Source organism: Ursus arctos, unplaced genomic scaffold (genome assembly GCF_023065955.2).
Source record: "Ursus arctos isolate Adak ecotype North America unplaced genomic scaffold, UrsArc2.0 scaffold_12, whole genome shotgun sequence".
Taxonomy (NCBI): domain Eukaryota; kingdom Metazoa; phylum Chordata; class Mammalia; order Carnivora; family Ursidae; genus Ursus; species Ursus arctos.
Window position 1 is genome coordinate 26,288,522 of NW_026622786.1, and position 25,140 is coordinate 26,313,661.

Here is a 25,140-nt window from a genome sequence, read left to right on the forward strand (position 1 = left end):
AAAATGTTACATCACAAGATAACCCTTAAATTTTAAAATACCTGAATGTATTATCTTCCCACCCATGGCAAAAAAACAGACCATATGTTACTGTTTCTTCCCAATAACACCTAGTACCCTTTGTTAAAACTCACAAGGTAATCTAAGATTAGTAGGAAATCTTTAGCAGACACAAAAGATGAAAGATGAAACTGCAGCAAGAGAGCATGGCAAATCCAAAAGATCTATTAGTGCATAAATCTACTGGAAAAAAAACAACAACAACAAAAGAGATAGAAAGAATTAACAAGATACAATAAAAGTTATGTCTTTAAAGCAGATTATAACAGGGTGGGAAATGTTTAATATGTGTCCTCCTGAAAAGCAGTTGCTATCTTTTAAATTAAAAAAAAAACCAGCTGGTATATTTTCATAGCATCTAGATTTATTTATGGTATAAAGCCATAGAATTGTAATATTAATACTCCTTTCCCACCCTGGCAGAGAATAAACATGAATTCAGAAGCACAGTGGAGTGAAAAACAAAGAAGAGGAGAGAGAAAAGGCAGCAGAGAAAGACAGAAAAGGTGAATACAGAGCTACAGAAGTGTTTATTGAGCATGCTACAGAGGTAAGCAGAGTACACACAAAAGGAAATTAAACAACCATCAAACCTCCCAACTTTGTTAGAAAATTAATTTTTAATTGTGCCACTTTCAAACTATACTGAATTTTACATTTCTAAAGATGTAAAAACTCAACTAATAGAAAATATACATGACCATTCTGTCTACATAGATAACAGAATCTATGAATCTTGAAACTAAGTACATCAATTTCAAAAAGTATTGGTCATTTAAACAGAATCAACAATTCAGATTGACAAGAACTGTTCAAATTAATTTGACCTGTAGATTCTGAGCCATGTTTTTATTAAAGTCAGATCTATTCCTAAATACAAAATATTTTGAAGATTTATTAAAACTGAATATTACAATGCAAGGTAAATTAAGACTAAAGGCACATAAACTTTGGTCCCACCTGGTTGTCAGTTTTAGAAAACTGCCACAAAATTAATCTTCCTGCAAATTTTCGCAGTACACTTTCTTTATCTTTGAAAAATACATGCACCAGTTCCTGAACTAGCTAGACCAGTCTGCACATGCTCAGAAATCCACAACCATATTCCAAATCTTAATTACAAACTAAGGATGGCAATATATATTTAAATGCACGTAAGTCATGTCAACTTCAAAAACATCTACGAAAAATATTCAGCCACAAACAAGACATTACTTAGTGCTGACATTTATATGATACGTCCCACAAGAGTGTGTACAAAAAGGTTAAGATTCCACAATGCTTTCCACATAGGGCTCAAACTTACAGAAATCACTTTGTTGTCTTAAGAAATTAATACTCTGCATCTTGTTAATTTTAACTAATGCCTACATTCATAACTGAATCTAGACCAGAATTGTGAGATACAAAAGGCCAATGTTTTTTTAAAGCAATAAAGCCTAAGGTAGTAAAAACTAAAATATGCTGCTTTAATTCTTTCAGTATCATGTATCTTATTTGATTAAATAGAAAGAAATGTGACAAGCCAATAATTCAAAATAAGTTCCAAGCAGGAGAAACAAAAACTTAACCTTTTTACACACCCCTGCCTAAACATATTGTAATTCCCATATAACAATGTGCCCTAGACAACCAATTCCTTTTTCCTAGTAAATGCACAATAGCAACACTAGTTTTCCTTTTTAAGGCACGTATGTCAACTAAGTTGAAAAAGGAAAGTATAATTAAACTAAAATTATAAACAGACAATAAAAATGGCCTCCCAATAGAACAGATGAAATACAGCAGTTAACAACTCTGCCTTTATGTATGCCATTTCATTTTATAACCAAGGAATGATAACAGCATGGGAAAAAAAAAAAAAGGAAACAACAAAAAAATCAAACTCTGGTCCCCACTTTTCTGAACAGTCAATAGGTGATGACACCAAACAATGTGATACACCCTTATTCTTCACCTCCCCCTTTTTAAATTGTTGACTTGGAGAAAGACACTCTCAGATGATGGTTTTCACCAAGGTTGTAATTATGAAGATCAATCAAGGCCTGGATAGCTTCTTCCACTGTTGCCATCTGAAGAAGAGCCATTTTGTGATCTCTTCTGAAACAAAATTATGAAATCAGATACTTCATAAAAATTAGGAAGGGCTTAAATACTTGAATTTTTACCCATTCCAGAATCAATTTCCATAAACAAAAAGGATAAAAACTACTATGAAGACAACTTTTAATTTCTATGAAGTCACTAATTTAAAGACAAGAAAGCTTGCTTACTGAAAAAACTTAAATGCTTTCACAGTGCCCCCAGTGTTAGCAAACAGTGTTCGTAGATCCTCTTCTGCTACTGAAGGACTAGGAAAATTGGATGGGGAAAAAAAAAGTAAAGATTAATGATAAATTTTATGTTTTATTCTTAAAATGTATACCCTTAAAAAACTCCAACTTTCATACTTACGGGATATTGGATAGGTGAAGGGTTGCAGAAGGAGGAAAAATGTTCTGAAAATTTTTGGATCCAGGTTTCTTAAAACGATGCAATGGGGAATTACCAAAATCCTTTGTTAGCCCTTGATCATCAAGTCCCTCTCGAGGTAGTTGTACAGTCTGATGTTTAGACAGAGTAACACGAATAATTTTGCCATACATTTTCTGTCCATTAAGATGGTTCATGGCTGTAAAAAGAAAAAATGCCTATTAAAAAACAGTATTAACAAAGTCCAAAGCAAAAAAAATTCTTTTTAGAACAGAAATAACCAAATTCTATGATTTTTAAATAAATCGTAAGTTTACAACAGTCATTGGTGACAAGATGATTTAAATTTATTTGCAATAGACAAGCATTCTGGCGAAAAAGCCAGTTTCTTTCATAGGATGAAAATCCTGATTATGAATCTCTCTCTCCCTTGCCAATCCTGCTAAGTCATACACTTAGTCGCTGCAGAAAGGAACTTAGTACTCATCTGTAACTTTTTCCCCCTTCTGCCCCACAACCTGCCAAGTCCTAGAATACTTTTCCTAATTATCCCTCAATTCATCTCTCCATTCTCCACTTTTCACTGTCACAATGTTTTGATCTGCATAACCTAGTCTCCTAATTTATCTTCCTGTTGCATTTTTTTCTACTTTTCTCCATCTATTACACACAGCAGCTGGATGAACTCTATAAACTACAAATCTGATGTCATTATCTGCTTAAAATCCTTGAGGTCAGACTAGGAAAAGTATAAGCCATGTTAAAGAATGAAATCTCCCCAGCCTCTTGGAAGTATTTCTTGATGATGTATGACAATACCAACTACTTTGTTAGTGCCGATAATCAAGTGTAAGACAAGAACCATCCTACCCCTCATGGAACTTAGGGTGTTTTAGTACCGTACTTCCTTGCACTTTAAGCTCCAGCTATATAAAACCTATCTCCTTGACATGTTTGTTTTTCTTACCTTTAGCACTGTGTGCATGCTGTTCTATCTATAATAATTTCCCAACTTGTTCGTTATCTTTCCTAACCTTTCTCATCGTTCTTCTCTGAAAAGGCCTTTCCTTCATCCTCTGGAAAGGTTCAGAACCTCACTAGATATTCATCCTTTACTTCTTTTTAAATTCATCACAATTTATTTTATCTAAATCCTCTTTCCGACTGCAGAGTACATGAAGGCAGGCACCACGGTCTTTATTCCAGCACAAAGTACAGTGCTTAAACACAAAACATTACATGCCTACTTCTTGAAGTAGCAGTTGGATTATTTTTAAGCTAAATGAACTGATCTGAGATTACAGAACAGTTCTCTATGTTTTACTCACTAGTCACAACAACTTAAGACCATTTCAAAAGTCATATATACTTTAAACTGAAGGTCTGATTTGACTACTCAAAGTATTAGAGTATTAACAGCAGAGAGATAAAGGCAATGTGGAAGAGCAGGGAAATGAGAACAAAATCCCTACTCTCAAAATGTTTTAATTTGATTAGTATACTGCAGTACACAGTCTGACACTGGAGATACACAGAATTTATTAAATCTGTGCATCCTGTCATACTTATTTGTATAGAATATAAACCAGTTAAATATAAAATTGGTCTGAAAAGGAAAATGCTATAAAAGTATAAGGTACCATTCAGAAAAGAATCAAAAGTATGTTCTTTTTTCACTTACAGCTTCCCTAATTTTTAAAAACAAGTTTACTCTTCCTGACTGTTTTTACTGTAGTGTTAATGTATTTGTAATGTATTTTTCTTAGATTTTTAACTGAGACTAAAAGAAAAAAATCCTCTTAGTCCTGAATTCTTTCTCACTAGTTCCACTGCATTTCACATATACTTTTTTTTTTTTTAAGATTTTATTTATTTATGTGACAGAGAGACAGCCAGCGAGAGAGGGAACACAGCAGGCGAGTGAGAGAGGAAGAAGCAGGCTCCCAGCGGAGAAGCCCGATGTGGGACTCGATCTCGGAACGCCGGGATCACGCCCCGAGCCTAAGGAAGACGCTTTAACGACTGCGCTACCCAGGCGCCCCTGCACATCACATATACTTCTAAATTTTCACTTATAAAATCAATTATTCAGAGATGGTACATACACTATTATAATAAAACTTACTTGAATTACAAAACATTTTTAAAGTTCTATCATTCTATTGCTTATGATTAGCTCATACAAATGTGTTATAAGAAATGAATCTGGGAAATAAAGTGATATAAAGAAGTAAACAAAGACTCTTATAAAGCTATCTTAGTTCAGCTTTGAAAAGTTATGAAAAGACTGCACAAATAGCTGAGTTTTGATATACTGAAGGGCGGAAATAAGAAAACAAAGTCCTAGGCATAGTACCTGTACCAAGAGGAGATGGATGATAGAGAAATGGTATTAAAACAAACCAAAATAACCAAAGAGCTAACTCTGGAAGAGTCAGGTAATGAGAAGTATCCTAGTCAGCTGACTTGACAAAAGAATCTGAAGTAATCTCAAGTGGATGAGGGTGAAGATGAGGGGTCGAGTATCACGGTTTAAAAAACAAAAAAAGTCAAAAACTGCAGCACACGTAATGATTAAACAAACTGCCAGGGATTATTTGAATTGCTAATTTAAGATTCAAGTATAAATAACAGGACTCTATCTTGAAATCAGTTATAAGAAATATGGTGTAAATGGGCAAAGCAATCAATGATAAAAGAGGAAAAGGCCAATGTTGCACAGTGTAAATGGCAAGTTTTGGTTGAATACAATTTTTTACTTTTCCCTTAACCTCTAAAGAAGATATTAATGAATAACGGAAAGTCAAAGATGGTAAAAAATAATTTATACAGGAGGAGTTTATAAAATGTGGAACTGGAGCTATATCAACAATTATCCCCTTTATAATTCAAAGTATTATTTGTGTTGCCTCTCATTTTTTAAAAAATGAATCTCAACATCCACTTGTCTATTTTATCAATCTATCCAAAGACCCAGCTTCTAGCTTTTTTTTTCTCTCAACTGTCTTCTATACCAATGATTTCTAGTCTTGTCTTTATTACCATTTCCTTTTCTTAGGTTTATACCAACATTCATAAAGTTAACCTGTCAAAACACCACTTTCACTGTACTACACATATCTACTTTGTATAGTACTTTCATTATCATTTTAAAGTATTCTAAATTATTAAAGTAACTTGCTTGATCCATGAGAGACTGAGAAATTCTAAATATATCTTTTTGTTATTAACTCTTAAATTGTGCAACAGAGAATAGGGTCTATAGGATACTTTTTGCTTTATTGAAGCCTGCTTTCATAAGTGTTCCCATATGTACTTAATGTGTTAAATGTGTAATTCTATACATGTGCAATTCTGTTAAGGTAATTGTGTCCTACCATTTGTATCTTTGTTGATACTCTTTTTGTCTGCCTGACATAATTCAGAAAGGTGTGTTGAAATTTCTCTGTATAAGAGAAGATTTGCTCAAGTCTCCCTCTAGTTCTATTCATTTATGATTTACATATTTTGAGGCTATTTCATTAGGGAGTACACACACACATAAAAAACTTTTATCTTCCTGGTGATCTAAATTTATCTTTTTTATATCCCTTTTACTTTCAACCTTTCCACATCTTGTGCTTTATGTGTTTCTTGTAATAAACTTTTAAAAACTCAGATCTGACAACCTGTCTTTTCACTGATGCATTTACTCCTTTACATTTGTTGTTATTATTGCTACATAGGGATTTAGATTCTATCATAATTTTTAAATTTATTGTTTCCTCATTATACTCCATACAATTTGCTATTTCCCTCCTTGGGGGAAGGAGGGGATCTCTTGAAATCTCTTTTGGGAGACCAGCAAGACCTCAAAGTGTGACTGAGAATTCTTCACTATTCAGAATAGGGTAGTTCTGTGAAAGCCAATATATAACCATACTTAAAAATTATTCAAATATCGTAACAGAGTTACAGGATTTCCACTCACAGCACACTTTGATAAGATATAATTAAGTAGATAAAGATCTGTTAAGAAGAACTAAGTTTACTTTTGAGATGACAGCTATATATAATAAATAAAAACCAGTTTAACATGAAGGAACTACTACTCTTTGGTATTTTGTTAAACTTCTGTTAAAGTTCATTTAAAGATAATATACACAAATTATTAAAACATCCAATTTAAGAAAACACTAGATGGTAGAATCTTCATTAAAAAAAATCAATATTTGCAAATTTTAAAACTGTGGTCTCAAATGATTTAACATGGCCTCTGAGGTTTGCAACAATCTAATTCACGATTAAACACTATGATCTCTTAATTCTGTTATTTCCCCCATACCACTGCCTAAGCATAAAAAAAAAACTACCTGTATCATGAAACAATGAGTATTTCCAAACAGTCGTATGAAAACAAAAGAACAGTGCCCAGAAATAAAGCATATTAAATTTTAAAAATTCTTTTTCAATATTAAAGGCATTAATGGTGTGCCATTATTTTTATGGTCATCTACATATTTTTATGGTCATCTACTTCAAAAAAGCAAAATCTAGCAATGAAAAATGTTATTTACTATTATAGTTTAAAAACTATAAATCACGTCAAAGCTTTATTAAAAAAGATCTTATAAAAAGCAGCCATAAAAGATTTACAAATGTAAATACTATTATGCACTGAACTGTATTCTCCCAAAAGTCATATACTGAAGCTCTAATCCTACAATATGACCATCAAAAGACCAGGACTTTTAAAGAGATAATGAAGGCTAAATGAGGTCATGCGGATGAGGCCCTCATCCAATTAGACTAGTGTCCTTATAAGAGGAAGAGAAACCCAGAGAACTCAGAGGAAAGTCCAAGGGAGGACACATGGAGAAGTTAGCCATCTGCAAGTCAGGAAAAAAGCCCTTATCAGAAACTGAATCTGCTGGCACCTGAGAAAGTAAATTTCTGTTTTTTTTAAGGCATGCAGTCTGCGGTATTTTGTTTTAGCAGCAAGGAAACTAATAGAACTATAACAAAAATTAAAATGTGACTTATTTAAAATAGTCCTTATATAAAAAGTATCCAGAAGAGTTTGGTTACATTCTACCTCAGGTACTTCTCAACCATGATGCTTGTATATACTTTATATGAAGGGTAATGCCACCCACAGCTCACACTGTGGGTGATGAGAAAAAAAATGAAACATTTGAGAAAGCTTTAATGCTTTCTAAGATGCTATTTACAATGTACATAAAAACAATGGCCATGACTACCCCTACCAGAGCACAGAAGTATACAAAGCAGCAGAAGGTAGGCATCTAGGACATGATTAACACTTTTATAAATCTTTCATTGAAGATAGATCTCTCCATTTTAAAAAGTGGAGAGCCAGATGTATAGTTTTATATGTTGTCTGAGCTACCATGATAGCTGGTAAGAAACAATGAAATTCAAACTTACTTCTGTTACCAAAGGCCAAATATATCACACTGTTCAAGTTTGAGTTTCACTGGGTGTTAAGAGCAAAAATACACCGCCCTTACATCAAAAATAACGAATTTCAGAATTAACAACGTGGAAACAACCAATATGAGGCATCATCATCCGTTAATCTCAATGAACAGAATTATAAGCTAAGAACATGATATTTACAGTCTTACCACATTGTGAATATGCAGTTGTATTCCAAATTTATGTGATCTGACTTTGTATCTAAAGTCAAATGGTACATTAAAATATTTACCTAAGAAAGAATATATGTGTAATTTGACTCAAGTACATTTTAAGATTCCAAAAGGGATTAACAATGGTGTATGTGGCACAAGTTTTTCATTTTGTAGAAACCTGGTACCTCTAAAATACATTTTCCATGTGATTCTTTCCATTACTAAGTTTAGACAAATACTTAGAATAATTAAAACCAGGATTCCATGGACCAAATGAACAGTTAACTTCTATTGTAAAGAGTAACCAGGAAAGAAATACACTAAGGATCTTTAATATAAATGCTATCATTATTATGTGAAACTGTTACTGCCATTTTGGAGCCCAAACCTTTTTCCATTAGATTGTACTTGAGGCTAGGTAAGAGGACAGCAGAATATACAAACATGTTTATCATGTATAAATACATTAAAATATGACAATTAACATGACATTTTGAGCCCAGCTATAAAAAAAAATAGTTTCTTACTGCCATAAAGGGGTTTGTTTTTATTAACAGATTCAGACTTAAAGATGTATAGATAACACATAGCTTAATCTTACCAAGTTGTGATTGGTTTCCATCGGCCATCTGTATCAGAGCACTGTCTTTCTTATTGTACAAAATCTTCACACGCTGCACATCTCCATAAACACCTTTTTTGGAGCCACAGAGAGGTAATCCAAAAATGGAATTAATTTTACATGCAAGTCAGCTGAGGATTATCTTTCTGACATATTAATGAAACATTCAGACATCAACATGATCACTCATTCAAACTCATCATTCTCACAAATGAATAAAGAAGATCAAGATTTTGAACAGTGAATTTTGAAAAGAATAATTTTTGATAAACCCTCAAAGCTATGTGAATGATATTAAATTAAAGACCATGCAAAATAAATCAGCATGCATTAAAACAAATTTTGTGTCTATGGAGAGTTTTAAATAGCAAAGAAAAATAGCAAAAGATTTACTATTCAACTTTAAGCCAAAGTGCTAGCTACAAATAAGAATTAAGGTGAAACAAAAATCAAATCAATAATAAAAGTATAGTGCTAACAATAACATACCGAAGAGGGTAAACAGACTTTGGGGCGTAACCATCTTTAGAAGGAGAGAAGAGCAAGCAGCGTAAGACAAGAAGAGAGAAGAGTCGAGGAAGAGCGGAGATGAACAGATCATCCATAACGAAGGGTGGTTCCCGCAGAATGGTGAGGTGGTCATGGATCATGGTTCAAGGCGGTTAATTGGGGCAAGTTGGTCCGAGGAACATTTGTTCAAGCACAGAAGCATGAACATAGGGAATGGAGACAGGGAATGAAGACAAGGACAAGGAAAATAAAGGATAAGACAGGGAAGGGAATGGGCATTTGGGAAAAGACAAGGAAAGGGAAGGTGAACACACAGGGGAAAAGGATGAAATGGGGAAGGGAAACAGCAATGCAGAAGAAAAAAATAAGGAATTGGGGAACAAAAAAAAAATAAAATATAGGTCAGTACATAGGAAATGCAGGAATTTGGTCAGAAAATGGTTGGTTTATGTACTGTACAAGAAAAACTGAGTAAAATGTAGTCATCCAAGACAAATATGGGTAAAGTACATCTATATCAAAGAGTAAATTACAGCATTTCATCTCAACATAGGGAAGGAAAGCATGCACAGGAATTTTAAACTTTGAACTTTAACTGCATAAGCATGGCTGGTTATGAAATGCAGGCAAAATTCTTAAAAGAAAAACAAAGGCACTCTGATTCAAACATTTTAGCATGCAGAACTGTGAATGACAATAGTATTAAATGATAAAATAAGCTTAATGTTCGTATTAACAGAGGCCAATTAAAAATGAAATATTTAGACATTGTAAACTGATACATCGAGCTTCCCACATTTCATACCAGCTTTCATAGCAATCAAAATAAAATATACCAGACATAAAATGTACAACTAAAGAAAATAACTCAGCAATAAATTTTATTTAACAAGGGGGGGATAAAGTTGAAAAATATTTTTAGAAGACAATGACTAATAACTGCAAAGAAAAAATTACTAAGAAAGACTGGAAGAGTGCCTCGTCAAGATCTTTGGAAGAACCTTCAAAGAAAAATGTATTAGAGTAGTTCACATAAAATAAGATTTAAAAAAATGCAATGACACATAAGCATGAAATGAACAAGCAAATAATTAGAAAAGGCAAAGAACAAAATTGTTTTACAGTTAAATCTGCAAATTAGATCACATTTGCCTTTGAGAACAACAAAAAGAAAAAGCCATACTATAGTACTTCACCATATTTTTCTTAGGAAAAATAGGTAGTTAGGTTAAAATAATAATAATAATTATATATATATATATAAGATATGACTAAGGAAATATTACCTAAACAAGTACATAGATTTTATTCAGAAGTAGAAACATACATAAAATACTTTGACTAATGAATGTACATAAAAAGAAAGGCAAGTGCAAAATGAAATAAACATGAGAAACTTTCACAAATGAAATGGAGTTAAAGAATAAACATTAGAAAATTATTTTACTAACCTCTTCATTTAAATTGCTAACCAACAGGACTGTATTGCCACCAGCTGAGACTCCAGGCATACCCACTCGGCCAGCAGCAGCTGCAGCAGCTGCTGCAGCAGCATTTGGAATAGCCAAAGGACTCAGAGCTCCTGGAACAGCTGCAACAGGAAGCCCTAATTTTAAAATAAAGCATATTTTACGAAACACACACAAGTCGTTTACAAAAACCAATTTAAGCACGATGGCTGCATGGCTTAGGGCTGACCATTCCAAATGGTTCCTGAAAGTTAATTTTTGTAACATTTAGAAAAATGGCTTGCTCATAATGTAGCAGTTAGAGAAAATTAACTGGTTTCAATGAAATCATTAAATATTAGGGCTAAGGTACATACCTGTAGTATGCTAAAAAATTAAATATACAATATTCCATTTCCTATGGAAAAGCAAACAAAGCATAAAGAATATATTTTCTAAGTCAGAAACTTGAAAAATTCACTTCCATGGTTTATAGCAAGAAGGCACATCTAAAATATCATCTTCAACAATAACTCAATACATTGTTATACAAGTGCTATCTTCTTCATAAACTCATACTTGCAGACAATTACAGCTTATGAAACAATATAGTAAGTTCTTCTGTTCTTGGAGACATATCACCCGGAACATCATTATTTAATTAATTCATTCAAATGACCTAAAGAAAATCTTACCAAGTTTATCTGCCTTAATTTCACACTCAAGTAGTTATAATGAACACAACAAATCTCTCAAATACAACATTTCCCCAATAGGAAGATTGAGAAAATGTCACTGTTAACATGCAAGCTTTCTCTTTCAGTCTTTTCCTATCTTTTGCCTACCAGTTTTAACATTTCCTTATTTCTACTGTTCTATTTTCCAGTCTTACTGTTCTTCTATCATCTTTAAGATATGCCAGTCATTTATTCACGAAAGAATTCTTTTGTCGCACCATCTTTTATCCACATTACAATTAAGAATAAACTCAAAATCCTTCCCTCCCTTCAATTCTTACATACCAGTTTATATCTCAATAAATACTAGTTCACTAATGAATTATATTTTTCTCCTTCCATGAAAAATGAAACATCCAACCTACACGAAGTTAATTCATGACATACCTGGATAGAAATGGCCCTTAGTACTGTTGTCCGGTAAGTTCATGTTTTATTTCTTCTTTTCTCTTTCCACCAGCCTTCTTGTGTATGTGACAAGGATGTGCTGTTGCCTTTGGTTTCAGATCTAGTATTTTGGCCAAGTTTGGTTTTTTTTTCTTTTTTTACTTTATAGAAACTATGATTTCATTGATGGTCTGAAGGGTTAAGATTCAAAATTCTTAATCTCTTCAGTTTCTGACTTACAAATTTTTTCCCTCCAATTTCTTTTTATCTCTTCTCTCTGAGCAGTACAACAGCGGAATAATATTTTTTCAATCTTTCTGAGGATGAGCTTTAGTGCTTTTTGCCCACTTTTCCAGATTCCCCTTTTTTTATTTCTCTATTTTCTTTTTTAGATTTTACTCTTTGTTATGGAAAATATCCAACATTAAAAAAAAAAAAAAGACTAGAATAACAAACCCCACATACCCATCACACTGGTTTAACAAGTATTAACTCATGGCACTCATGGCCAATCTTGTTCCTTCCACTCATCCATTTTATGTATTTATTATTTTTTCATCCTTTTATTTTAAAAGTAAATCCCAGAAACAAGTATCTAATTTTAAAATAAAAACTTGTCATGTCTTTGTAGTCTTTGATGCCTTTTTGGATCCACCAGTGTGGATCTTTTTAACCAACTGTTCTACAGCATGTCAAACTTCCCCATGTTAAATTAAATCACTCACAGTAATTTTGGTTTTGCACACTCTTAGAAAATGGCCCTCCCCCTCCTCCTTTAATTAGCATTCCTTGAAAGTATTTTTTAGATAGTTGTGGCTGAATGTACATAGCATTCAACTAAAGTTGATAACACAATTATTCGACAGTGGCAGAAACTCCAGATGTAGGCATTACATTGTCAAATCATTCCCTTGTTTCCCTGCCTTTAATTGGCTACTCTTCAGTGGAAAAAGTAACTTAAAATTCTGTTAAGTTCCTTGGTCTTAATGGGATCCGGTCGGTGGCCCAAAACAAACACCAACAACAATACATGGGACGCAGAAAAAAAAAGTTCATTTATCAATCCTCAAATTCCTTTAAGAATAAAAGATTTTTTTTAATCCATCAAAGAAAGACATCTGAGCAGCTCTTGTCCACATTAAAAAAATTAAATCAGTTTAATTTCTGGTTTCATTTCCAATTCTACCAATTTTCAGGGCTCACTAAACCAAACAACTGAACGATTAATTATATTTAGATACCAAAATTAATCTAAAAAATTCCCTATATCCCTAGCATTTTCCCTTTATATCTTCTGACTCTTACCGCCATCTTCTGTTTATTAAAATACTCCTATTTATTTAATAGAATTATCTTGAACTTTGTATCCCCACACTGAAAAAGTTCTCAATCTTTTTGGTCTCAGGACCCCTTTACACTCTTAGAAATGACTGAGGATCACAAAGACCTTTTGTTTATTTGGGTTATATCAACTGATATTTAACATATCAGAAATAAAAGCCAAGACCTGTTTTACAAAGAACAAGAACACATGATCACATATGCTATTAGCCTTCAGAGCAATGTATGCTAGTGAGAGTAAGAGTCAAAAAACAAATAATATTTTAGTATTGTCATGAATATAGTTTTGATTTTAACTGTTACAGTCCGAGAGATCTCTAGATATTTTGTGACTACTGCCATGTATACTTGGTATGATGTTTTTTGTACATATGTGGTTCTTGAGAAATACTAAGGAATTAAAAAAAATACATTTATTCATTTCAAAGAAAATGCTTAATAAAGTATGGCTATGTTAAAAAAAAGATAAGAAAAAAAAAGAACGTGAGACATGCAGATAGATTACACACTACTGACACTTAGAACGTAGGTTCTAAGTCATCTATTACTCGTCTTTCCCTGTTGACATTTCAAGGAAAATTATTACTTCATGAAATATAAAACACCAATCTACCTAAATTTGATATATCAATCTAAACACGACAGTCTAAGCTTAATACTTCATTTTTGCAGAAAAGCTTCTTCTGAAATACATCCCTACAATGTCAATATACAATTCAACAATCTCATGAAAACTTCACCAAAATATTCAAAGGTGATAGGAAATTTGTTCAAAGAAACTTTAAATATTCAAGACATAATTGTTTTGAAGTACATTTCTTGTTGAAATCTGGGTTATATAACGAAGGTAGGTAACTTGGTGGCACAATATTATTTAAAACAACAAAACTTATGGAAAAATGATCACTGAGAATTAAAAGAGAACTGAAACTCATTTAAAATAGTAACTGAAAATTAAAAGTCCAGGCTGCAGTCTTTTTTACTGTGACAGATCTGCAAGTCTTTTTTTTTTTTTTTTTAAATGCCAGGAAATGCCACCCTTTATTAAACAACATTGCCCTTTAGTAACAATAAGACTGCAAATTTTCTAGTGAGAAAATGGGCTCAAAGGAGATGCAATTTACCTCCTTCTAAGGTGAGGAGGTAATGGGAGGCTTAGCAAAAAGTGGAATGTAAGCTGTGAGATCCCCACTATTGTTACTACTATCCAAATGTTACTTCATATCTCCATACTTTTCCATTTATTATCACTTATCCATTTATAATCTGGGCCACTGTGTTAGTGTGTCAGGTTATGATATATCCTACCAAGTCATCTTTCTTCATTTTAGGAAGCCCAGAGTATGGTGTAAGAGTACTTTGAGAGATTAGGGCAGTCACTGTCTTTGATGCCATTAGCATATACTTTTCTTCCACTATTTCCTCCCCCAGGCTGATAACTTAGAAAAGTTATTTAAGCCATCTATTCACAGTTCTAAATCACTGGAATTAGTCTTGAGTTTTTACTGGACTTTTAAAGCCTCTAATGAAAGATTCTACAATTTCTCTCAGTACGTTCTTCTCTGAAAAATTATTATCAGGAAAAAAAAATTAGGTTTAACTTAAATGTCTTCTACAATAAACACAACCTACAAAATACTTCATGATGCACTATTTATACCATAATGTTATACCATACCAAAAATTCTGTATTGTATTTTTCATATTTACTCCTAGCTATAGGTCAATAAACTTACTATCTTCCCTTTGTAAAAAATGTATAAAAACATGTTACATACATTGGCTCCAGTAAATTATTTTTAGCTGTAATTTTGAAGATTTACATGTTTAGCTAGGGCTGTAGGCATGCTGGAAAAAACATTACTAATGCATGTTGATGATAAGAGATTAAAAATGCCTGTTCTACCTCCAGGATTATTGTAACGATAAAATAATGTTGTATGGCAGTTTACCATATAAAGGTATCACAGGGATTCCATGTGAAATGATCTTCATCAGGTGGGCCACCCAGATATTTTGAGTGATTCAGCAATTTAATGAATTTCTCATGTTAGTTCTGACATATTATTACTAACCCTTCCTCCACTAAAATGGATGAACACACAGCCATGTATATGATACAAAGTCCAGTGGCATGAAGTGATATAACTACCTATCCCTCTTCCCTTAAGGTCACATTAGACATCCTTAATCCTGCTCAGAAGAATTAAACCTTTTGTTAACTTTAAATCATTCACACATTTATCTATGATTTTTAATAAGGTTTATATTTTAGGGGGGGCGCCTGGGTGGCGCAGTCGTTAAGCGTCTGCCTTTGGCTCAGGGCGTGATCCTGGCGTTCTGGGATCGAGCCCTACATCAGGCTCCTCCGCTAGGAGCCTGCTTCTTCCTCTCCCACTCCACCTGCTTGTGTTCCCTCTCTCGCTGGCTGTCTCTGTCAAATAAATAAATAAAATCTTTTAAAAAAAATAAGGTTTATATTTTAGATTTACAGAAAAATTGAAGATTCTATACAGTTCCTATATAACCTGGGTACTTCCTTTTCCCTCTATTATTAACATCTTACATTAGTATGGTATAGTTGCTGCAATTAATCAGCCAATACTGATATATTATTATTAACTATAGTCTAGACTTTTTTGGTGTGCATCTAATACCCTTTTCTGTTCCAGGATCTCATATTACATGTAGTCATGTCTCCTTAGGCTCCTCTTGATTATGACAATTTTATCCATGATTTTTAAAGATACAGAATTTATTTTATCCCTTCATTTCCCATTCTAAAACTTCTATCCAAAGTTGATTACATTTCTTTTGGTCTTACTTCTTTACCCTGTTCAAGACATCTGGTAGTTGTCTCATGTATTACTGAACAGAGGACAGGGGGTGGGACTTCGAGGCCCTTTCTAATTCATAAAGTACAGGGTCTTGGGTGGGGAAGGGCAGTTTTTTACAACATGTACTTCATGATTTGAAACTGAAACTTTCACTTTTGACAAGAATGACAAACGATATTCTTTCCTGAAACAATCCATTCCTCCTCTTCTACCAGCTTCCTTTCAATTCCTTATTTTGCCTGCTGGAATCCATGCTCTTTTCTATCATTAACAATTGCATTTTTATTCAATGTGTTCCTTAGAGAAACTTTTTGATTAAAGGCTTGCTTTATCCTAATGAAACTTTTCTCATAACCCTCTCAAAAAGTCATTTTTATCTCCCTAAACCCTTCCCCAAAGGAAGGAAAAAGGATGCATTATTCATCATTCTACCCTACCACCCAATGTTACTTTCATACTGCAGTTCTACCACCATCAATTAAGACATTCTGCATCCAATCATTTCTCATCAAAACCACCATCAGGTCACTAGAACATTTTCTCTCATCACAGAAAGACTTTAGCACCTGGCTTTATTTCCTCCTTCTCTACCAGCTCGTTATCTTATGTCAAACAACCCTTGGTTCACAATTTCTTTAAAACTTCTACTTTGACAACTTTTACTACATCAATCCATTTTAGCAACTTCTCTTGCTACATCTTTGCTTTTTCTTTCTCTTTATCTGTTATGCCATTCATTTCCAGTATTTAAAATCCCCTTTCCTGACTTCATTCTTTCATCTTTCTCAATTCTCCTACTCCACACAATCACTGAACCCACTTTTGGCCTCTCTGTTGACTAGTTCCCTGTTTTTTCTTGGCTTGACTTTACAATGTAGGCTAAGTGTTTTTTTGATGTTCTTCAATGCCAGACATAGATAAGTCCAATCTTGTATTTTGGCTAAGCTTTCATCTCGGTAAGTATTAGAGTGAAAACATTCCAACTTTAGTATATGTGCTGCCGAGGCAAGCACTAGAGTGAACACACACATACGCACACCCAAAAATTGATTCCATAAACATTTTGGTATGTAACATTACCTGATATCTGAGTCTACTTTCAAGGTTTCCTACAAAGCCACCAGACTTAAGCCCCACATCCTACTCTCAATCTTGTTATGTTCAGAAAGTCTAAGAATAAGATCAGAATTTCCTCAAATTTTTCAACCAACTTCAAAAGTACTCCCTTCTTTCATCTGTTTTCCCTCTTCCCTTTCTTCAGAAAAAACATAGAATGGTGAGAGGAAAGAACATGGACTACATAGCTGATGACTTCAGTTCTGGCCCCAGCTCTGCCCCTACGTTTCTATGTGAGCTTGATGATAATCCCTTCTAGTTCTCACAATGATCCTAAGCAAGCATTATTTTTTAGACCCCAGCATTTTCACTATACTCTAGACCCAATCCTCTACCATCAATTCTAGGACTTAAGCTAGCCTTAAAAATAAACACCAGGGATGCCTCGGTGGCACAGTTGGTTAAGCTCCAACTCTTGGTTTCAGCTCAGGTCGTGATCTCTCTCAGGTCACGAGGCTCAGTTCTTGAGATCGAGCCCTGTGTCAGGCTCCACGATCAACGCGGAGTCTACTTGAGATTCTCTCTTCCTCTTCTTCTCCCCCTCCCACTTGTGCTCTCTAAAATAAATAAATCTTCAAAAAACCCCACAAAACCCAAATACTAGTTAATATGAAGTGAACATTCATTATATGCCAAGCACTATACAAACTTCACTTAACACATTTAATCCTCACAATAGCCTTGTAACACTGTCATTATATCCATTACAAATTTGGAGGCCAAGACAGTGAAGTTGAGACAGATTTTGAACTCAGGACATCTGGATTTTGGAGCCCATACAGTTATGCATGGTTCCTCAATGCAAACATTTCTCCCTGGCCCTGCTCTACTCCAACTACCATTCCATTTCTCTTTCCTTTATTACATCACACTTCTTCAAAGAGTAATAAATCTTTCTTATACCCTTAATCCATAATAATTTGATTTATACCCACCCTCATGAATAACCATATGGGAACTACGGAACTGAACAGGAACTTCTAATTTTAATCCTATTTATTTCATCCCTCAATTTCTTATTTTTTCCCCACAATATAAATGTTTACTGCTTAAGTTTCAATTTTACTTTTCAAGTCATTAATCCTCTTGCCCTCTTATACCTGAAGAATCTTAAGCCAAGCTTTTAATATATCACACATCTGTTCTCCCAATTCACAAGCTCACAGAACTATTGTCCAAGTTGTAGGCAGAATTTCCTACTGTCTAGTGGACTTCTCCCCAAGTTTAATTCTTCATAAGTACTCATAATCAATAAGGTGCCAAGTACTATTACTTTTATGTTTACTTTTTTCCATATTTGTTTCTTTTCATTCTCATGTCCCCGGTTTAGATTCAACAACTATATCTTATTTAGACTAATAGTCTCCAGTCTTCAATAGAGCTTACTAATAACTGAATGCTTGTCACTCCCTAAACATGATATATACTTTATCACATCTGCTCATGCTGTTTTTTATTCTTATTCGTATCCAAATCAAATGGCTTTGGCCCATAAAACCCTCCCAATTACTCCTTCAGATAATGAATCTTGTTATGCATTTCATTATGCTCTAATACCACACCAACTCTATTACAGATTTCACTTTGCCTCACATTAGAGCTACTCAGATGTTTGTTGCCTCCACCAGATTTTAAACCAGTGCCTAGCATAGTGCTAAAATGAATGCTGAATAATTCAATGAATGAATTAACCAGGATGCCACTGAGGTGAGGCAGAATTCTTCCACAGATATGAAATGCTCATGGTAATTACTTAATAAGGGTATCAGAAATATCTAGGAAGTGGGGCATAGAGGAAACGTAAACTCAAAAAGTAACACCTTTATACTGAAATCAATATCAACAGGGGAAAAAAAAAAGCACAGAAGCTAAAAGGGAAGCAAAATATGAAGTTAGAAAGAACTTAGGGAAAAAAAATCAAGAGAAGAATCGAAATGAGATTTCCTATATATTATCTACTGTTTTCTTGGTGTATCTTTAGAGGAACTAGTGAAAATCTCCTAATTTTTACCTGCTTTAGATAGAGGCACATTTTAGACTGTGGTCACAAACACAGTTATTCTTCTATCAGTCACAGAAGCAATAGTAACATACTTTAGAAAGGCTTTCCTTTGTCTTAGATATACTATAACTGTCAACTCTTAAAAACCAACACTTTTTCAGAATAAATCTACAGTCTGATTTACTTTAAACCTACCTTTTATATCCAAAGGCTAGTGTTGATTACTACTAAATTCAGGCTGTTTAGCCTGAAAAATATGAATAGTAACACTAGGATAAATTCAAATATCTGACAGACTGTCTTGAAAATGAAGGTAAATAAAATTTCTTAAAACCATAGCTGAGAATATAACGGGTGAACCTAACAGATTAGTTCAAGCAAAGTCTACATGATCATCCATTAAGAACTTCATATGAAAATTTTACCCTGAATAGTTAAAAGGCAGTCTATGAATAACATTTTAGCCCAACAGGAATATCTGAGAATGCTGGCGAATAAGCAAATATGCACCGACATGGTAACGTTATTTCTTCTAATGTTCATATCACACCTGAGGCCCGTTATACTTCCGAAGTATGCTACTACCACCAACACATTTCTCTTGCTGAGAAAACAAAAATAATTCCAGATTTAACACACATTCATTCAAATATTATTTAAAAAGGACTCAGAGTTAAACTTTCTAAAGGTTACTGCTTCAAGTTAATTTACAATTTAGAAGTTAAAATTTTGTCCACTGACAGGTATTTTAAATGAACAATTCTATCTCAGCTCACTACTTCTAAAATAAACATTTTAAAGACTGAGAAATTAATATATTAAAAATTCAGCCATAGCAAAATGGAGGATAGTTCAATAATCCAAAGAACTCAACATCATTTTCTAAGAATACACATGTAGAGAAGTTTCAACTTAACTTCTATACTTTCTTACTTCTTACACGTTAAAACAGAAATAAAATGAGAAAGCCAAAGTTACGGAACATTGAGTTATACAGGTATTTTCATGTGACTTCTGGCCAAAAATATGATTGATATTGAACATGATAAAATACTGGTTTTCTAATTATATGGCTTTTTAAAAAAATTTTAATGTTATGGCATTCAGTGATACACTCTAAAAATCTATGTTGTTTAATATTTCTAGGAAATATTTCTAAAATGTTTGTTGGACAATGACTTGTAAATGTGCCTGCAGTAGATGAATTATTCAGTCTGATTTTATGACAATTTTCTTTGCTATAATGCAGTCTTATAATGGGATATTATAGATTAGGGCTTTGCTAAAATTAAGATTTTGGTTTTTAAGTTTAGTGTACATTTTGTGAAAACATAAAAATATAAATTCAGTTTACTATATTTTGGTTTGTATGTTATATATATCTCTATTTTGGATTCAATTTTGAAGGGACATATGAACAATACTTTTGGTTTTGCAATCATATAATAACCAGGTTAAACACTGAATGGACTTGGCAACAAAAAAACAATCTTTCTTGGCAACAGAAAACACCTTAGTATATGGGGGGGGGGGTTTAGTATATGGGGGGAAATTAAAATTATAGGACTTACGTATTTACTAGATGTATGACATTGTTCTATTATTAACTCCATAGGGGAAAGAAGACAGGCTAAAAAGCCCAGCTAATCTATAGTATATTTTATTCAATCGTTGGTTAGGAGCATGAACTTGGGAGCCAGACTGCCAGAATGCCGGTCTCGGCCACTCACTAATTATGGGAATCTGAGCAAACTGCTAATCTTTTCGTGTCCCAATTTCTAAATCTATGAAGAGGGTAAGAGTAACTTCATTTAGGGATAATGTGAGGATTAACTCACAAGGGCTAAGAATGATGTAGGCACTTAATACATATTCAAGAAATGGCTAATGATTAGTATCCATATGCATCAGATAACCTTTTGGTTCCAGGCACTGAGACAATTTCATTCTAAGCCAGAGTATTTCATGTGTTTTTCCTACAAAATATATGAAATGAATTGTAACAATTAAGGTGGCACCTAAGCAACTCCTTTTAAACTAATAATTTTCTAAATATTTATTCCTATCACAGGAATTACCCCCAAAAGATCTAGGCATTTTGACAGTGGATACAAATTTTTATAGAGAAAGCAAATAGTGGTAGAAAAAACAGCTAATTCCTTCTATCAATAACAATCATCTAAAAGACCCCACTTTTTAGAAACTGGTACAAAGTATCCTTAAGACTCATTTCAACCAGCATTTCTTTTTAGAAAAGCCTACTTAATGGCTTACACAGCACAATAATTAACTGAAAGCAGCCTTACAAATTCATGAAAATACCAAGTGATAATTTTATTCTTCCTAAGCTCTGTGGCTACTGAATGGTTCAGTAGAAAAACAAAGTAAGAATTTCCAAATGGCATTCACCTTGGAGGATACTGAAACAGCCTAAATTTATTAAATAATATCTAAAAGACAACGAGTAAATATCTTATTTTCTAAAAACACACACGTGGGAAAACAAAGGCATCACTTAAATATAAGAAAATATATGAATACTGCTCTAACAGCTCACTGCTACATACTAATTTCCAATTAGTCTAGCTTTGCAGTTCTCCCCCTCATCTCTCTACTGAAATAGCATATATAAGATAGCAATGTTTCACTAACGATGTTTGTTTTTACTGCACATCTTATAGAATCATATTTAAAAAGTATAAACAGACTACACATACACACGGATACAAGGAAAACACCACCTAAGGGATTTTAATCCTTTGAGAAAACAACTCACACTCTTATCTGTAGATATTTTTTTTCTCACAATTAGCTACAAGAGAGAACGGATTTACATTCTATTGGTGTTTAGTAAGGAAATACTAATGCTTCCTGGTTCTTTATTTTAGGGGGATGAAATTCCTTCTTGAGAGAAACAGATCTAAATTTTAATTAACTCTGTTTAGTCCCTTATCCACCACCCATTCCCTTTTCTGGACCACTGGCTAAGACCAAAATAAAAAATAATTATTACGTTAATAAACAAAACAGCTCACCTCTGGACGAAAGTCACTATCTCAAATCACTCTGGGGCTACCAGAACCTGGAGGCAACCTGCAGTTTCTAAAGTTTAAAGCAGTATTGTGAAGAATCTAGGCTGTACCCATTCATACACACTGGTTTAAATAATTAATGAAAAAACAAAAGCTGGGCATCAATTTCTTCCACCAAAAACCAAAAAAATAAATGCAAGAATTTAACTGTCCTGTACAAACTGTATTACAAGGTAAACAGCCCTAGTCGATGAAGGAGAACTCTATATAGATTTTCAACTAATTAATGTAGAGAAATACGTGAATTGGGGAGGGTGGGAAGGCAACATTCACAAACCCCAAACAAAATAAACTAAGGCACAAATCACTGGTGGAAAGTCAAACCATTAGTAGAAAAATACAATGGAAGGATCAGAATGTCACCACCTGAACCACAATTCATCTTGAAGCATCACCAAACGTGGGATAACCAGATATTTTATGCTTCCAACTGAGATACAATATGAAACACAAGAACACCTATAAAGTACTCTTGCTTGAAAAATATAAATAAATAACAGAACCTAAATCTAATCAAGCTTTTGGAGCTAACTTCTGGTTTACATAAAAAATGCAATGGATGGAGGAACAAGTTAAAGGTGACACTACAAAGAAACAGCCACACCAATTAAGACAGTAGGGCTTTTTCTCAAAATAATTAGGTTTCTTCATTAAGTCAGTGGAACTGAGGGTGAAGATGAAGGGAGAGGACTACCACAGATTAATAGAGTTTTAGGAGAAATAACAACCAAATGCTATGTATGGCCCTTGAGAGGATCCTATTCTGAACAAATCAACTCTTAAAATACATTTTTTGAGACAACTGGGGAAATTTGAACATGGATTGGGTATTCAATGACATTAAGAAATCATTGTCAAACTTGATGGGTATGATCATCATATTATGGTTTGATAAGAAAATGTCATTATTTTAAAGATACTATGATAATGTTTGAGATGACATGATGTCAAGGATTTGCTTAAAAATACAATAGAAAAAATGAAAAGATAAAACAAGTGTAGAAACTACTAAATCAAGATGATGCGAATGTGGGATTCACTTTATTGCTATATGATGACTGAACTTTAACAGTAAAAAGCTCTTAAAAATTACCATGTGAATAACCCATTCAAAAGTAACAAGCTTCAGAAATCACTTAAAAATAACATTAAAAGAATATTTTAAAGTTTACTTATTAATTTTATGTATGACACATAGAAAAAACCAAATTCAATTTAACAGCTAAACAATAGTCTATCAGAACAATTATACCAAGATATATTTACTTGGCATGAATAAACAAAGTATAAAATACTGTTCAATAGCTATAAAGAAGTTTTTTTGAGAACACCCTTAACTTTGCTAGCTAAAAAGCTAAAATTTAGCATCTAAGAATTACAAACTTTTCTCTGTAACAGTAATTATCAACTCTCATTACACAGTAAAACCATCTTGAGATCTTAAACTACAAACTCCTAGGACTCACTACTTATGATTCTCAGTCTAGGGTAGGGCCGCCTGGTGATTTCAATGTGCAGAAAATGGAGATACTGTTCTATGTACAGATTTACCTTTATGAACAAAAGGTCTGTTATAACTGTTCTCAATTATCAATTATTTTAAGGTCAATAGATTTCTCATAAAAAATTTGTTTGCCTTTCTGTTAAGGCCATATGATGAAATGGCTGACTGCCACTTTATTCAACTCAAAATGCATAGAAAGCTCTAACATTAAGTATTCTTTGTACACATTATCTTCCCTAAGTTTTAAAAGGTAGACAACATGATCATGAAAAATTACTTCTAGCAATTTTTCTAAAAGTGATCCACCCCTTAATAAATTAACTACACTTCTTAAACATGATAAAATGATCATAGTAACGATGTCTCAATTTATAAATCTCAAGGATTTTTATCACTTTGTTATATGAAGTAGAATATATGAATAACTAATAGTCTGACAGGTTTGTGATTATGTATTTAGATGTCAGATTTCTAATTAATTACAAAGCCCTCAGTCTTCCTTCTTGAAAAAATTACATTTTCTGAGACACTGTAATCCCTAGTTACTAAAAGAAAAAGAAAAGGTATAAAAAAAGCCAGGTATAAAAGCTAGTCTTAAAAAATTACAGTGTAAAATAAACCATTAAAATGTATTATACTGATTGCAAATTCAGTCAAGTTCTTAAATATAAAAATTATACAAGGTAAAGTTAATCCCCCTAAATATTTGCAGAAAAGAAGGATCACTTAGTACTTGTGTTCTTACAGAATCTTTAAAATAAAGGGAGATCAATTATTTCATTTTGAACAAGTACTGTTTGAGGAAGACTCAGCAGGAAATGGATCCCATCAACACTAGTTTGTTGTATGTTGAAGTCACCTGACTTATTAATTTCACTGGAGGCAAATAAACATAGAAAAGATTTAGTTACCATTCCAGAAGACATGACCTCACTAAAGTAATACTGGATGTTATTACTATAAAGGATGTTTGAAAACTACTTTAAAAGGCAAAGCATAAGAGGTTCCTTATAAAGATCACAATAGCCACAAATGTGTGGGGGAAAAAAGTTAACTTCATGTCCAATAAATGGATACTTTGGGATTGAGATAAACTATTTAAAAATAATTTTTCTATAAACTGGCTAGTCTAAAATATTGTGAATCAAGTTGAAGACTCAGCTCATATGAAGTATGAATACCCTTAATACACAATTTATATGTATTGTACATCCCAATAGAAAGAACCTAGACAACCAATTCAGGGAATTGTAAATGTCTAATGAGCACTTAAAAATTATAAGCTAGCTCATAAAATAATAAAAATTAAAATAATTTGACACATTCCTATTCCTACCAAATTAATATCCTATCAAATCCAAAAAATAATACTCAATGCT

General features: G+C 33.1%; 1 protein-coding gene across 5 annotated transcripts in view; it reads right to left on the minus strand.

Annotated features, from left to right (window-relative positions):
• Positions 1-661: 661 nt before the first annotated feature.
• Positions 662-25,140, minus strand: part of PTBP2 (polypyrimidine tract binding protein 2) — a 75,630-nt gene continuing 51,151 nt past the window's right edge. For 2 of the 5 annotated variants that reach the window (XM_026497561.4, XM_044383622.3), the window contains exons 9-14: positions 10,749-10,903; positions 9,277-9,310; positions 8,767-8,859; positions 2,515-2,731; positions 2,334-2,411; positions 662-2,160 (exon numbers count right to left, since the gene is read on the minus strand). In XM_026497561.4, coding sequence (XP_026353346.1) covers positions 2,028-2,160; positions 2,334-2,411; positions 2,515-2,731; positions 8,767-8,859; positions 9,277-9,310; positions 10,749-10,903 — 710 coding nt within the window. In that variant the 3' untranslated portion in view covers positions 662-2,027. The remainder of the gene's footprint in view (positions 2,161-2,333; positions 2,412-2,514; positions 2,732-8,766; positions 8,860-9,276; positions 9,311-10,748; positions 10,904-25,140) is intronic. The other 3 variants (XM_026497564.4, XM_026497563.4, XM_026497562.4) reach the window with 3 other exon arrangements.